The sequence below is a fragment of the Mustela lutreola genome, chromosome 8 (genome assembly GCF_030435805.1).
Source record: "Mustela lutreola isolate mMusLut2 chromosome 8, mMusLut2.pri, whole genome shotgun sequence".
In the NCBI taxonomy this organism is placed as follows: Eukaryota; Metazoa; Chordata; class Mammalia; order Carnivora; family Mustelidae; genus Mustela; species Mustela lutreola.
In genome coordinates, this window is record NC_081297.1 from 79,937,930 (window position 1) to 79,955,304 (window position 17,375).

A 17,375-nucleotide genomic window follows, 5' to 3' on the forward strand; every position below is an offset into this window, starting at 1 on the left:
ATGAAAATTCCTGGGTTAATTATCTAAGAAATCTGAGTATCCCTGAAAAGGTGACAATCAATCAAAGAAATTTCCTTTTCCTCCTGTATTCCAGTATTTCTACTAAGGCATCACTTAAGCCATTGTACCATAATTAATTTTAAGTGGCTTGAAGAGAATCATTAATTAGGGAACAGCTTCTATATCTGAAGCTACATTAGACTACTGTGTCTACATTTTGCTGCTGTGTCTTATGAGGATATAAATGGCACAGAGAAAAGCACCCCAAATGATTCAGGCATGTGAAAGTGGTGATTTAGAAGGGATACATTGGTACAGGCCAGGTAAGACCAAATCAAATGTTATTTCTCTTTTATTTTCCACTTTTAATAATAAGGTTTAGCAAGCACTTCATTTTTTGACACCTTTTATAGTCTTTCCACTTTTCTCTCTATCATTGATGTCCTTCCTCCTGGAATATATCCAGAGTCTGTGATCTGCAGGTTGAAAACAGGAAGTTTCCTAAACTCTGAAACAACAAGGCTATGAGCTATACATTTGGGATGACTTCTGGTTCACAGCTTTCTACTAGAATGATACATTTTAGACCTCTGAAAATTAAGAAATATTATGGAATATCCCTCCCCTAAAAAATGAAAACCAAATAATGCAAAGGTCTTGGTCAGACGTATAGTGGCCTAGAATCAACTCCTGAATTCTTTTCATTATGTCACATCCTAAATGTTCAAAACAGACTTATACATTTAATAAGTAGTAATTATATGTTATATTTATATAATAATTTAAATTCCTGAGAAATGCATACACTCTCCCACCTAGTTTTACAATCTCCTTATGAAGTGGGTAGGTAGGGCAGACATTAGTGTAGTGATCTTAAAGATTAAAAAGCTAGGGCACAAAGAAGAAAATGACTAGCCTAAGGGCACAGAATGATATGAGATGGGATTGTGACTACCAAGGTCTTTTGATATCTTGTTTAAGTTTTTCCCTAACAGAATTTATTAAATCCAGACAATTAATAGTTTTGGATTACAAGTCTCATTGATGCTTATTTATAGCTCGACTTATACCAGTCAATTTTCAAAGTTTTAGACTTTCCATTAACTAACTAGGAGGGCATCAGCATTTGGAGGCAATGTCTCATGAAAAATGTTCAAAAAGGAACAAGTAACTAAAAGTAAAATGCCATATACTGGGAATAGAACTGGCTGCATGAAATATTCATTTGGGGCAAATATGTGCACACAAAATGTTTACCTTAGAATTATTTAACTGTAAATATTGTAGACAAAATTAAATATTCATTAGTGGCGAATACAAATAAAATATGGTAATCTAGCTTACTGAGATATGATGCAAGATAAGTGAGACCTAAAAGCAGGAGAAAGAAAAGATTGACATGATTTTTTTTGTATTTATAACATTTACCCCACATACATTATATATTATGTAGTATATATCAAATACATCGTATATATGTGTCACAGCATACATGTTACAACCTATAAATATGTTCACATCATACATATTACATATCGGTATCTACATATAAATAGATGTACATATGTATGTCTGTTTATATCTATATCTAGATATATATTTATTTCTGGGAAAATAAGTACCAAATTTTCAACAGTGATAATCTCTGGGGAGTGTGATTACAGGAGTATATGAGTGTAGATAGATAACTTTTAGTTTCTGTTTTCTATACTTCTACATTGTTTGAGGTTTGTGTAGTCAGCAAGTGCTATCTTTAATACATTAGGAAAAAATGTGAAGGGTTGTTATGAGCTGACTATATAAATAGGTTTAAGAAAATACTCTTTGAACATAGAGCCAAAATAAATTATTAGGGAAATAGTACTATTTTAAAAATAGCTGTAGTTCTCTCTGCTTCTACCCTTTCTGCTGCCTGGAATGGAGATACGGTAGCTGGGGAAGATATCCAAGACCATGAGACAGGAGACACAGTTTGTGGAAGGTAATGTAATAAATAAATAAGAGAACACCCTGGGATCTACTATCACGGAGCTACCATGGGAGCAGTGTTTGGACTACTAGGTGAGTATCATTTTGGTCTTTTACAGTAGGTAAGCCTATTAAGGTGTCTAATTCCACGTGGTATTCCAAGAGCATGACTTCTTCAGTCCTCGTGGAAAATAGGCATCTACTGTAGAGTTAGAATTAAATGCTCTCTTACCCTGTTTTGTTAACAACTTTCCCTGCTTCCATATTTTCCTATCAACCTCATGACTAAAGTTTGCCTTCTAATGGAGTTTTTTTTTTTTTTTAAAGATTTTATTTATTTATCAGAGAGAGAGGGAGAGCAAGCACAGGCAGACAGAATGGCAGGCAGAGGCAGAGGGAGAAGCAGGCTCCCCGCTGAGCAAGGAGCCCGATGTGGGACTTGATCCCAGGACGCAGGGATCATGACCTGAGCCGAAGGCAGCTGCTTAACCAACTGAGCCACCCAGGCGTCCCTCTAATGGAGTTTTTTACAGTGAATGAGCATGTATCCTGGAGAAGAGAAACATCGGTATCACCAACAGTTACATTTATTCAAGTAAAATAATGCATTGCTCTCTTGGGCTCATACTTCAGTATGATGACCTTAGTTTCAGCCTGCTACAGAGATGAGATTCTATGTTGGCCATGGCCAGAAAAATATGAATTTAGAATTCTAAGGGATAGGTTGGACAATGGCAAATTCATATATGGTCAACACCACCTTTTGTGGCCCCTTGGCTTAAAGCACAGTGTGTCATTTGCCAAACACTCATTCCCTTTGACCAATCTATATGATCAAGAATCCGGTCAAAAAGAAAATACTGACCCAAATGGATTTATATTTCAATTGAATGGCATCCTCATGTTCTTAAGTGTTAAAAAAGTAAACAAGATGGATTAAAAGATTAAATATATATTTATAGGATAGTAAAATCTGAGGAATTTATTGAAAAAAGGGCTTTTGCTTTTTTGTTGGCTTGTATATGTATTTTGTTGGTAGAGTGTGGTGGGGGGAAGGACTGGATCAAACACTATTTACTAACATAGCTCAGTTATCATCTCACAGAGTTATGATGCTTAAAAATTAATTATATGTGTATGTTTTATAAACAATAAGGTACAATATAAGCTATTATTTTTATACCAAGTTATGCACTTTGTCACAATGAAGACATGTACATCTTCCCTTTCTCAGTGACGAATTTTGTAAAAACATTATAAACTACCTTTTAGAAAAAAAAAAAAAAACACATTTTATTGACCTGGAACATCTTTCCCACAAGAATTGGGGGGTGGCTGACACCATAAAATTGTGGAATGTTATATACATTTCTGCACTCAGTTCTCTTTACTTTTTAATCATCTCATTTTTAAAGCCACCAATCTTACTTCTTACAGGTAGGAATTTAAAATGGCTGTTCAGGTACAACAACAATTCTTTAAAAATATAGGTGAGTATATATTTACATATATATTTTTACTGATAGTACTTTTTATATATATTTATATAATAAATGTATAACAAATAATATCATATCATATCATATCATATCATATCATATTTATATTTACTAAGCTCTACAACAAAGCCAGGTTCACTCAAAGTCATTGGTTCATAAGACGTTTCAGGGGAAGAGGGTAAAAAAGAAGAGCTGATCACAATAATTTTAAAACACACAAACACAGGAGCCCGAATATATGATTATAACCTCTTCTCTCTGCTTACATACAAAGAACCTACCGTATGTGATCCTGACAACACATGTTTCCTATTTTGTCAGTTTGATAAAAGCGTACCATGTCAATGGTTTTTAGCTTGTGATTTGGTGATTGTTTCAGCACTGATTGTCAATGACCTGTATGTCAGCTGACACAGCTGACACAGTTAAATCAGAAATTAGCATGCAGTCTCCTAAAATGCCAGACACATGGACCCTTTACACAAGAGAGATATAATGGAACCCACATGATATCCCCATTAAACAGTGAAACATGTGACATTAACCAAAAACAGGAATACATCAGCAAATATGCCTGAGGAAGTTTATGGTATTTAACTCCTAAACATTAATTTTATTGTGGGTATGAGGAACTAATTAACTGAGAGTTTCCTTTTTTATTGGAAGCGGAAATACTGTTCAGAACACTGATGAAGAATAAATACAGCATATTTTAAGTTTATTAAGCTTGGCTCATCGACTTCTATTTATTTAAGCTAATCTCATAAGGCAATTAAATATTTCAATCAGTAACTTTATATGGCTATTTTATTTAGCACATTTCTGAAAAATTAATCAACGTGTTAAAATGCGGAGAGAGTATGTGAATATATTTCCAGTTTCATACAGCCAAAACAATGACTAAATACATTTTCAGTCACGTGATCTTTTCCAACATGAGCTTTGATAAATACACAAAGGGAAAATGCCAACAGAATAGTTAAAGCTTGGTGATTGTGATGTAAATAGTTAAGGTTAAGTTTGTATCTACATGACACAAGTGGTTTCCTTCAGCACTGTAATACTTTTCTCTAAATAATTCTATTTTCCCAGTCAGAGGAAGCCTCGTTCAGGTGTGGCAGAATGAATGTGATCCTAGATAGGATATGCAATGAAATTAATTGTCAAGTGTGGTTTCAGAATCCTTTTTTTTTTTCCTTTTGAAATAGGATCTATGTTTTGCTGGCACAATGCTAGGCACTACTTCATATATAATCCTGCTTAAGCTCTGTAACAATTCAGTAAAATGGGTGTTATTAATCCATATTTTAGATAAGGAAATTGAAGCTCAGTAAGCTGCCCAAGGACAATCAAAGGAGCAGAACAAGGCAAAACTTGATTCCAAGTCCATGCTCTCTCATTCCAAGTGCTTTCAACTAGTAATTGCCTCCTTGACACTGGGTTAATTATATCAAAACAGACAAAACAATTAAATGTTTGAGATCATATAGACACAGGAATCAACTGGCATAGACAAATTAATCAATTAGTCAAATTAATCAATTGCTTATCTATACAATTAATCAAGTAATCAAATTAATTGCTTATCTATATAATATTGTCCATAACCCGTAAGCACAAGTGGTTATAATATGATAGGTCAACACCAATAACTTTCTAGTAAAAAAGGTCATAATGGGTTTTTAAATGAGTATAGACAAGACTAGGCCAAAAGTTCCTAAAATTTCTTGGATTCAGGCACCCACAGTGGCTTAATAATATTTTCATGGCACCTGAGAGCAAAAGAAATACCTAAATGCCCCATCATTTTGTTAAGTAGTAAGGTCCAAAACCTAAGGTAGTTTATGTAATGTCTAACAGATGTCTCTATTTTCCCTGAAATTTTAAAACATGCTGTATGCCCCTGGGGATTAGCAAAAGCACCCTAGAACCTTAGCACACAGTTTGGGAACCTTAGCATGAGGCACATGCCCATTTATGGGGAAAGATTCTATCTGTAGCTATGTGACACATTCAATTTGACACTTTGGACTAACTCTTGAGCCAACTCTTTTACAACTGTTTGTTTTATACCGTATATAGAAAATGGGTTATTTTATTGGATTGCCTTCCTGTAGATTTTTTTTATTTCCACATAAAATGTGTTCCTGTCAAAAATTTCTAAGGCAGCTAGCTATTAGAATTATATGACTAGAAATTTTACACACAAACAGTAAGGAGAGGGGCAGAGGACTGTAGTTATTAGTACAAAGAGAAACACCTATTCCTCTCATTTCTGTCTATAAACTACGTGTTCTGAAGGAACAGCATTTAACCTTGAGGGTGGGGTGCAAGGAGGCCATGTGTTATTGAAAGAGAACTGGAAATTGGAGTCAGTTGAAAGTGGTATTAACCAAACTTACGACTTTCAACCACCTTATCTCAAAAGTTTCTCTCAAGTTTAATATGCTAAAGCCAACATACACATTCAAAATTATTTTGAATTTTGTTAGATTTTTTTTTCCATGATGAGCAAACACAAAAGTGGGTGCCTTCTTCCCAACATGAAACTATTGTGTAGGTGTCAAAAGCATGTACATTTTATTTCAAAACTATCTACCTGAAACAAGTTTTGTGGTCCACTAGTTGGAGCCCTTTGTTAAGAGGTTATGATTTCAGTCAGATTTTCTATCAGAGGCAAAGGGACCATGTCCTAAGACTCTTCAACCACCCAAAGTGCATTTGAACCAATTCATTTGTACACCACTTATTTTATTATTCAGCATTTGAAACTTACTTAGTTTTAAAATTTACTTCAAGAAATTTAATGACCGCTTTCTGATTAAAATGAGCAGGTACCTAGAAATATAATTTAAAATTAGAATTTTGGGGGCACCTGGGTGGCTCAGTTAGTTGAATGTCAGACTTTCAATTTCAGCTCAGGTCATGATCTCAGGGTCCTAAAATAGAGTCCTGAGTCCAGCTCAGCATGGAGTCTGCTTAAGGTTCCTTCTCTCCCTCTCCCTCTGCCCTTTACCCCCATCTCGACTTGGGTGCACACATGCACATGTGCCCTTTCTCTCTCTCAAAAAAAAATTGGGATTTGTAATTATGCAATATGAAAACTGGGGTGTGTTTACACATAGCAACTTAATTGAAAGTTTTTATAGAACTGTCAAGTTAAATATACAGATTATTTCATTAATTTCTCTCCTTGAATGGTCTGTGAATTGAGTTGATTGATCAAATCAGTGTTTTTACATAATTATTTTCAAGTTATTACATATATTGAAAATACTCAATTTAATAATGCACCATTATTTTTACCTCCTTAGAAATTTGGAGGTATTTTCAAATATTAAGAAATAAGTAGGAAAAGGAATAACTAGATCTGGATCCACGAATAAGTGTGGTTTCATGTTTGATTTCATTAGTAGCAAATGCCAGATGAGAATCTGAGATTCTGATAATACTACATTAATAATTGTGAATTTATTTACATATTCATGGATTAAGAGTGGACTACAACATTCTTTAAAGATCCTTTTCTATCTGGATTGTTTGTTCTGAATTCTTAGCTGTACTGCTATTAATTTACTCTTCTATTGTTGACTGACATTCATTCTAGCAGTTAAAAGAGAATCCAGCAACTCCATCCTGTGGTCGCCATTCCATGCTGTATTTCTACCATCACATTTCTCAAAGAGAAAATATTCTTATGTCCAACTGAAAGCTTCCTCCCTCTTTGGAAAACAGAAGATATGAACTCAATCGATGACGGTCGGATTCCCCCCATTTTTTTAAAGATTTATTATTTATTTTAGAGAGGGAGAATGAGAAAGCAGGGGAAGGGGCAGAGAGAGGAGGAGAGAGAGAATCCTGAAGCAGAATTCCCGCTGAATAAGGTGCCTGCCACCTGCAGCAGGGCTGGATCCCGGGACCCTGAGATCACGATCTGAGCCAAAATCAAGAGTTGGCCACTTCACTGAATGAGCCACCCAGCAGCCCCCAACTTATGTTTTTATTTTTTTATTTTTTTTTTCCTGTTGAGAACATTTTAACTTTATGTTGTTCCAGAGATTTTTATTTTATTTATTTTATCAAGTCATATAGTCTAAACAGAAAAATTTATCATTGATACCTTCTTTGAGTGGATGGATGGAAAGCATTTGAGTTTTTGATACCAACAAATACAGGTTTCATATTTACTTGAAACTCATATCAAAATGAGGTAGTCAGCCTCTTTCATGGAGAACTACCTAATACTCTAAAATAACTGATGAGCAGAGAGGTCACACATGGTGGATAGTAATAAGAAAGCCCATTAAAGAGAGATGGCAAGATTTCTGTCCTTCCCTGTCTCTGTTCTTTCCTGAAATGTGCTTAGGGAGGAATAGTCTGGACTCTTTACTGATTCCACCCAAACTGACTCCAAGTGCTGGAGTATCAACAAGAGTGGTACTTTCTTTGGCTACTGGCTTCTTAGTTTTAGAGTTTGGCAGGATGCTAGTTTCAAGCTTGCCAGCAGCTGTAAAGGCTTTATTCTATTTTATTTCCAAGGTTACCAAAAAAATGGTATTATTTATAATTTGAAGCACCAAAGATATAAATATCAAATGGTTAATATGTGAACAATTTTAGAAAGGGAAAAATTTCTCCCTGCCACATCACATTAACACTGAACAAATCTAGTACGCCAACTCTGTCAAATGGGAGTGAGGAAGAGGTGTTCTTGACCTTTTCCAGGCCTCGAGTTACACTATTGTTCATATTCAATATGGTTTTCTCTTCAGCACAATATTTGCTAATGGGACTTATTTCTACAGTTGCTTAAAAAAAAATTTCTTTCTGGAAAACAGAACTAGTCTATATGTATATATTGCAGGTGCAGTCTGAGACAACTGATGATTTTTTAAAAGTGTCTTTTTTTTTTTCACTTTAGTAACCAAGGTTACCAAAAAATACATTGGCAACATGTGTTTAATGTGAATAGTAATTCCTTAGGAAAATGGAAACAAAACAAAACAAAAAATATTTTATGATAAAAACCCAGAAGTTAATGTAACAACAGAGTTTAAAATTCTGTATTTAGAATTTAAATTATTCTTATAATTATATATTTAGCATATAAACATAGCCCTTAATTGTAAAAACATGTTGGTGTATCTGGATGAATCAATCTACAAAGTCAGAATGATGTGGAAATAATACAAAATGAATAAATTCAGGATCCAGAGTGAGAACACTGTCTCAAAATATATGAAACTGAAGTCAAGAGAAAGATGTGCATAAAGAGTGTAAAAACTGCAAATACCATACAAGTGTGAATTTTTATAGTGCTGAGTTCAGTTCACTTTTGTCTAGACTCCGTAGCTGCAATCTACTCCTCTCAAATGGCTTTGTGTATTTAAAAAACTATATCCCATTTCTTCAATATTATACAAGGAAAGGTTCAAAGACTGGGAATAAATGTTAAAATGTGAAAATTCAAAACATCATTTAGCAGGAAGCTTAGATCTGATTTCTAGAATGCTGGACAGTTTCTCAGACGCAGAAAGTACTGAAGCATAGCAAGATGTTAATGGGGCAATTTATTAACATATAAATGAGCCAAATATACTGGATTTTACAAAATAATATTCTATATGAATAGCTAAAAGATGATATTTCATTAATTGTTTTCAATTATGTTCTACTTTTATTAATGAAAATATTTCAATAAACTTGCCTTCTCCATATTTTTTATGGCCATGGTAATAAGGTTCTATAAAATATGTTGCTTATCAGTCTAGACTCTCTTTGGAATTTGCTATGATTTTTTTTTAAAGACGTTATTTATTTATTTGACAGAGATCACAAGTAGGCAGAGAGGCAGGCAGAGAGAAGGAGGGGTAAGCAGGCTCCTGCTGAGCAGAGAACCCAATGCGGGGCTCAATCCCAGGACCCTGAGATCATGACCTGAGTTAAAGCAGAGGCTTTAACCCACTGAGCCACCCAGGGGCCCCTGCTATGATTTTTATTTAACAGATTATGGTGGGCATTTGGCTATTTAAATTTTAGAAAGTGAAGTATTAGACTGTTTACCAAACTAACAGTATACATTTCCAATTCTGATAAAAAAAGAAGTCATAAAATCACAGACATCTAGATGTAATAAGTTATATAAACAGTTATCTTAGCCTAATATCCCACATAGTGTAAAAATGTCCTTGTAGTGTTTGTAATGCGGTGGTCATTCCTTCATTCATTCAATCAACAGGTAATGGAATGTTGTACTAAAAGTTTAGGTATAATAATGAATAAGACAGAATCAGCACCTGTCCTCATAGAACTTACAATTAAAATAAAAGAGAAAAAACATAGGATCCAAAGGAACTAGGGGAAAGGGATCTAACTAGGTTAGGCAAGTTTTCTGATCTGAGTTGGAAGGTATTTAGATTATTGAGGAGAATAAACATTGTCAATATAAGTCCAGAGTCAAAAAAGAGTATGGTTTGGTCTAAGAACTGAAGGAAGACTACTGAGAAATTAGGCTATAAATATAGGGAGGATATATATAATAAAAGGCCAACTAATTCATATTAAGAAACTTGAGTTTATCTTAAAAAGCAAAGGAAAGCAATTGAAAAGCATATTCATATCTTATCTTTGCAAAAACAAACTAAACCTGAAAATTATATTCATATTATAAAAATACACTGGAAATGGAAGTTACAAAACTGAAATATAAAGAGCAACTATTGGCTTCAGAAGCACAGAAATAACTTAAGTTCTTTTAAATACCAACATAAATCCTTTTCTATACTTTCTGTGTGTTTCTTCTTTAAAATAAAAATGCAATATGGGTGATCTCATTTCTTGGTGTGGCAGGAATATTAAATTGGCTAATTTAAAGCCATGCCCTCCACCCACTCCCAAATGGAAAATCAATGGTACTTACTGCATCCAGCCTTATAGCTGAAGCCTGGAGGAAGGAGGAATCCTTGCTGGGCAGCTGCAGCCAGAGTCCGTTGATCAGGAGGGAACACGGGAATCATTAATGGCGGCAGTTGACCTTGAACCTGCTGAACGTTATAGAGAGAATCAAAGAGACGAAGTTTTGGTGCTCCATGCCTCCCACCCTCCTTATGTTATGGTAAAGAAAACCATTTATTCAATTCAAATATACTGGCATACAAGCCCAAACACTGGGCCTGAGGTCATGCCTTAGACAGGAAAATTAGAGTACACTATAGTTGGAAAGTGTTACCAAATTTACTTTCTAACCTAAGGAATAATTTCCCTAGATATCCTACACAAAGTACCACTACTTCATACAAGAAAGCCTTTTCTTATTGCCCTAATGTAATAATGGTTAAAAAATCACCCTTAGGTTGAACTAAAGTCTCCTTCTGTAAATCCTGTTAGGGAGGATGCTACTTTCTAAAACAAACTTAACCAAACTGGTATCATCTTACATATAACGAGCTTTTCATTATTTGAAGATAATTGTCATGTTCACATAATATTGCAATTTTTTTGAACAAAAGAGCTGGCAAAGAAACTTAGAGAGTCACTAAGACTTTCCCCTTGGTTTATAAAAAGGTAACCAGGGCCAAAAGAGAAGAGACTCATCCACGGCCAAGGAATGGGACAGTTAGATTAGGTCTAAAACCCCGTCACCAGAATCTCGTTCTGTGTTATACTTTTGTCTTTATCTATCTTTTACAATCCGTTGAACCACTCCTCAAACCACAAGGTCTCTGTTTTGGTTGCCATCCTTGGAATACACACTAATTTGCTTACGTCACTCTCAGAATATGGGGTTCACATCAGTAAATAAATAACTGAGCACAACAGAATCACTATCTTCTTTGAACCGAGCAGAGATTTCTAGAAATATAACCTAATATAGTCATTTCTGCCGCAATATGACATTAGTGATTGTCATCACTAAAATAAGTTGGCTTTCCCCCCCAAATATTTAATTAAGCAAGATCACCCCGGTGAACAGGATTATTGGTTAGTGTTTGTCACTAAATATATGACCAAGAATTTAGGATCATACTAAAAATCACACATCTGACACTTCATTCTCCCTTACTCTTCCCTTTCCATGCATTAATTAAGTCATTTGGAAAATATTTAATTAACACCTACTATGCACAAGAAAATGAGCTTGTCAGTAGGGAAAGAAGAGTGAACAAGAAAAGCAAGATTCAATGTAACGTCTGCCCATCACATTAGAGTGGGAACAATAATTTAAAAACAAAACAAAACAAAACAAAACGAAGACAAAACCCAGGAAAGATTGCAAATTCACTCAGTTCTGAATCCTTTTTTTTTTTTTTAAAGATTTTATTTATTTATTTGACAGAGAGAAATTACAAGTACACTGAGAGGCAGGCAGAGAGAGAGAGAGAGAGAGAGAAGGAAGCAGGCTCCCTGCTGAGCAGAGATCCCGATGCGGGACTCGATCCCAGGACCCTGAGATCATGACCTGAGCCGAAGGCAGCGGCTTAACCCACTGAGCCACCCAGGCGCCCCTCAGTTCTGAATCCTAAGAGCAACACTGAGCCATCTCTCAGACTTGTTTTCCGTTTCTCTCATTGGCACTGAACATTCTTGGGGAACGGGTGATTCTCATAGAGCTCATGGTTTCTCACTTTAAAAGTCTACTTTCAGTTTGCCCATTATTTCATCTTTCACAGTAAAGCTCTGAGCTTTTTCTGAGATTTTGGTTGTTGAGTGTGCACTGTGGTTTGGGCAGGGAAATATCTGAGAAAAAGGTGGGAGGGAAAGAGACACAGAGACAGAGAGAGACAGAGACAGAAACATAAGCACCCCAAGAATGAGAGATCTGCTTTCAGCAATGGCTCCAAATTGGAAAGTATTTCTTTTAGCCAAAAGGATTTTAAACCTATCACTGCCACCAGAGTGAAACTAAAAAGGAATGATAACAAAACAGGAATACAGAGAGACAGTGTCTTAAGGTTAGCTATTAAGATTGAGATCACTACAGCCAACAATTTTTGAGCATATTGGAGGAAAGTTATACCTTACGCAGAAACCAATGGAAAGCAATTGATTAAAGACTCAAAATTAGAGAGTGCCTATTGAACACGTTTGTAGGAATAAGTGGTCTAAAACAAGAGATAGGCATCCGAAGGCAAAAACAGCATGGGTGCACGTTTAGTTGCAAGAGGACACTGGGCAGAATGGACAAGAAAGAAACAAACAGCAATATCAGCTCCCGTATGTATTTTCTACTTCGTTGTTTGTAAGTTATCATATTGTATACAGCACATCTCCTCCCTTTGAAAATACCATCGGTTCTACGATGTCCAAATACATTTAACAGCAGCATTTTAGAGGGACGAAGAAAGGGATTTCAAATGAAAGGTAGGTAAGGGTTATAAGAAGTACCCAAATTTCAGATACCTTAAAGTTTGGGGAAAAAATAACTTCCAGAATTGTAGAAACAATAGGTTCTTGTTGGACTGCAGGAGTTCTCAAACTTGAATGCATATTAGAATCACCTGGCAAGCGCTGAAAAATTCTCAATGCCCAGACTGCTTCCCACGCCAGCTGAGTCTGAATCAATAGGGGTGAGACCCAGCCATGAACATTTTTTAAAGTTCCCCCGATGATTCCAGTGCACATCCAGATTTAAGAAGTACTGTCTTAAAGAATGCTTTCAGTCACTGTCGACAAATCTTTTTGTCTCCTTCCTGTTTTGCATTGAGTTATAGAGCACCTTCAGTTATGTCAGCTGTTGAAGGGGAGACAGCCTGACTCTTAGAGGTTCTGGGGCCCGGCAGGTAGAACCAGATATTAAGCTAGATGGCTCATAGAATTCCTTCTAATTGAGTCTTTTATCTGTTTTTATATGTCTCTTTTGTGAGAATCTTGTGATGGTTTGCTTTTACCTAAAGAAGAACAACCAAATCCCTCAGTACGGTATTCAAGATTCTTCACAATTTGTCCTCAGTCTGTCTTTCCAGATATGTTGCTCTTCAGATGCTCTACTCTTGCCTCAAAGGACCACAAGAGTTCCTTGCATACTCAGTGTTTTTCCATGCCTGAGTGTGTTCAAAAGTATTTTTCTCCTCTGTTTTGAGTGTTTTCTCTTTTCCTTTTCTTCTTGGCAAAACTCTACTTATTTTTCAAAGGCTTTTGAGACCCACATAATGTGTTTGCCTGTGAAGCTCTTCTTTCTTGTGGTGCCAATTTTCAGGCAGAAAGAACTGTTACTTCTTTTAACCTCATAAAGCTAATACAATGCTTACTGTATTGAATAATAGTTACTTGTATAACTCGAGTCTCTCTGATGACCTACGAGCTTATTTAGCAAAGAGGTTATAACTTATTACTGGACCTCTAGAGCTTAGCACAGCAGCCAAAACTATTATGTATACATATATATATAGATATAAATAGATAGATATAGATATATAGATATAGATATAGATAGATAGATAATTCATGAATAAAGAAGAAGAATGAGTTACATAGTCCCATCTTCTAAAATACATCTTTGTGCATCAACTCCTAATGTCCACAAAAGGCCTCTGGGTAATAGTTGCTTACTGACCAAAAAAGAATCCAATTTCACCAAAGAAGAATGACAGCATAAAGTACAGCTTCATGTTCTTATTTTTAAGGCTCAGCTAAAGTCACATTACGATATGTCCGTAAGTCTTAGAATTATGTATGCATGAAGAAATAGAAGAGTAATCCAGATATATTAGAAACTTATTACATATTTCTGTAATGGACAGATATGTCTGCCTATCATATTCTAATATCATGTTGTTTAATTATACCTTTCCAGTATGTTTTAATAATAGGTAAAGTTACTACTCTATTATTACTATTTTCTTTTTCAAATATTTCCTGGATTTTTTTTTAATATTTGTTTTTCCACATTAATTTTAGGATATGGAATTTCTATTTGAATTCATTAACCTGATGGCTTGATAGCCAATAGCAGGCCTTATCTTTTAATTTATTCAAATCTTGTTTTGCTTCATATAATTCTTGTAAATTTTTGGTAATTTTATTTTTAAGTTTGTTTAAAAATACTTCTATTTCTGGGGTGTCTAGGTGGCTCAGTCAGTTAAGTGTCCGACTCCTGGTTTCGGCTCAGTTCATGATCTATGGTGGGACTGAGTGCCACATCTGGCTCTGAGCTTAGTGCAGAGTCTGCTTGGGATTCTCTCTCTCTCCCTCTCCTTGTGTCCCTTCCCAGCTCCTATACTCTCCCTCTCTCTCTCAATAAAAATATAACATCTTGAAATATATTTATAAACGGGAGGTTTTCTTATTTCCTTGTTATATTGTTTAGCTAGTTTTTGTGTGCACATAGACTCTTTGTGTGTGACAGTTTTTATCCAGGTAAATCACTTAAACCCTAATAATTTAACTGATTTTTCAAGTAAAAATTTGAAAATTCTAAGTGATATATGGTAATGAATTCCAGTGCTTTTAAAAATCTGTGTATTCTGAACCTTTTGTCTTATTACAATTACTGAAATGCATTTTGCTTTAGTTTTATAATTTCTTTCAGTGTCTAAATTTTCCAAGATCCACATATATCGAATAATAGAGTTTTGAGACTGAGAAACAGTAAAATAAATATAATCCAAAATGTATGGCTAATCCACATATGCAACTAAAATGCGTCTCAAAATACAGTTGCTTATTATTTATAAAATCTATATGTGCAAATTTGTCTACTCACTAAAACTCGTCACCTCTCCATACCAAATTTACTTGGAGCAGTGCTCCTGCAGGCACTCACAGACATGTGCAAAGGAGTAAGACATTTTGTTGGTGATTTCACCATTTAAAATGCATATAAAATCAATAAAAATATTAATAAGATGTCTTTAAAAAGAAACACACATAAAACAAGGTTATGTGTTGATCACATAATGGTGAAACCAAAGGCTCAGAGGAACCTAACTGTACTTTCCCCAGGAACGACTGTTTGATATTTGCTAACTCAGCATTGGCCAACTTTACAGAACATAACTAGTGCCAATAATGAGTGCCAACTGTATAACTGCTATATCTTAACTAATTTTCAGTTTATTGTTACTGAAATTTGGTCACCTTTTGGGAGAAAAGGACACATCACATTAAAACTGTGTAATATTTTCTGAATAATTCTAAAACTAGTTTCTTAGAGGGTTAGTAATTCACACATATTTACAGTTTTGAATATTTCCAAACCCTATTCACTATTCATTTATTTTCTTTGACTTAATGCACGGAATTCCTTTTAAGCTTCTAATTAAGGTTTAAAATGTGTGACATTTATAATTAAGTTTCAATAAAATTGTTTTGTCACAAAATTTTAGTCCTTTTAATAGGAAGCATGTTATTCACTGGTTAGAATAATAACTACCACAATAAATTTAAGAGGGTTACTTCCTTTAAGATGGCATATTATGTTTTAACATTTTTTATAATTTTACCATATAGTGCAGTCTTGCCTCGAAAATCTTAAGAATCCAACACAAACCAACCACTTCACCATATTTGTAAAAAACCAAGTTAATACTTATCAATTATACATAGTTAAATATTCTCAATTTTATGTAGATACTCTATTGCAAACCCTTTAGTCACTCCCTGAATATACTAATATATCAACCAGATACTTAATTATTTAGCTTTTACTTAGTCATTTAGCTTTCAGTCACATGGCTCTGTTTATGAGTTTATTCATTCAATCAACATTTTCACTAAGCAGAATGTGCACTTTTTTGGTAACCAGGGATACAAAGATGACTTCACATATGATGATGCCTGCTTTCTAGGAGTTCTGGGTCAGTTTGGTGGGGCAAATTAGATAGCTAACTATAATACACTGTCATTAATTCAACAACAGACACTTTGTAAGATATTCTGGAAGCACAGACAGAGAGATTCCTAACAGCCAGGAGAAAGCAAGGCGAGCCTCCTGGAGATAGGTACATGGGTACAGGGTCTGAATGGATAAGTCGGAGTTGGCCAAGCAAAGAGATGGGAGTGTGGGAAAATAATTCTAAGCAAAGGATAAGACATGAGCAAAGAAATAAGGACAAGAAAAAACATTGTGCAAAGGGGATGCCATCTGGGATAGTAAAAAAGGTAAGAGGGAAGTAGTGGTGAGAAGGTCTATCTGAATCAGTTTGTGTATAAGGGTAAGCAGCATGAAATTCCCCATGTAGGCTCTGGGGCACTACTGAGGGATGTTAAGTAGGTTAGGTAGAATACTATGATGGTTATATGGAGAAGAAATTTGAAATACCAAGTGTAGAGACAACATAGGAAGTGGGCAGGTAGTAAGATAAAAGACTCAACTGGGCAGTACATTATGAGAGTTTGATCAGTAATAAGAGGGTTAGGAATAAGGAGAAAAAGCCAAGAAATATTTTTTTAAAAAATGAAAGCTGTTGATAATGGGGGAGGTTATGTATGTGTGGATATGTAACAAGTCCATGTACCTAAAGTATTTATATATACTTATTATGTGTGTGTGTGTGTGTGTGTGTGTGTGTATACATATATGTATATATGAATAAAAGGACAGAGTCAAATATAACTCTCAGGTATCTAGTTTATGTAACTATTTATACCAGAAAAAAAACATAGATGGGTTGTGATAGTTTTCACGGAAAGATAAATGAGTATGGTTTTGCATATGATGTGTTTGAAGTACCTAAATACTATTCTCTTGGAGATATCTTGTTGATAGATAAGGCTCCAATCTGAAGTCACGGAAAAGATCTTTAGAGGTTACAGTCTGATGAATCACCAGCTGATAGAGTGAACTAACCAATCTGGAGAGGGTCTAAAGTAAAAAGAGAAGAGACAGCTTAAAATAATCTTGGTCACAACAATAGCTCAAGGATGGGCAGTGGAGGAAGAATCTACAAGTGGAGAGGTAAGAGAAAAATA

At 35.0% G+C, this 17,375-nt stretch overlaps 1 protein-coding gene across 12 annotated transcripts in view; it reads right to left on the reverse strand.

Moving 5' to 3' along the window:
* SOX5 (SRY-box transcription factor 5) overlaps window positions 1-17,375 on the reverse strand; it is a 995,891-nt gene that overhangs the window by 117,360 nt on the left and 861,156 nt on the right. For 9 of the 12 annotated variants that reach the window (XM_059185762.1, XM_059185763.1, XM_059185769.1 and 6 more), the window contains one exon: window positions 10,387-10,510. In XM_059185762.1, the coding sequence (XP_059041745.1) occupies window positions 10,387-10,510 (124 nt within the window). The remainder of the gene's footprint in view (window positions 1-10,386; window positions 10,511-17,375) is intronic. The other 3 variants (XM_059185770.1, XM_059185764.1, XM_059185771.1) reach the window with 1 other exon arrangement.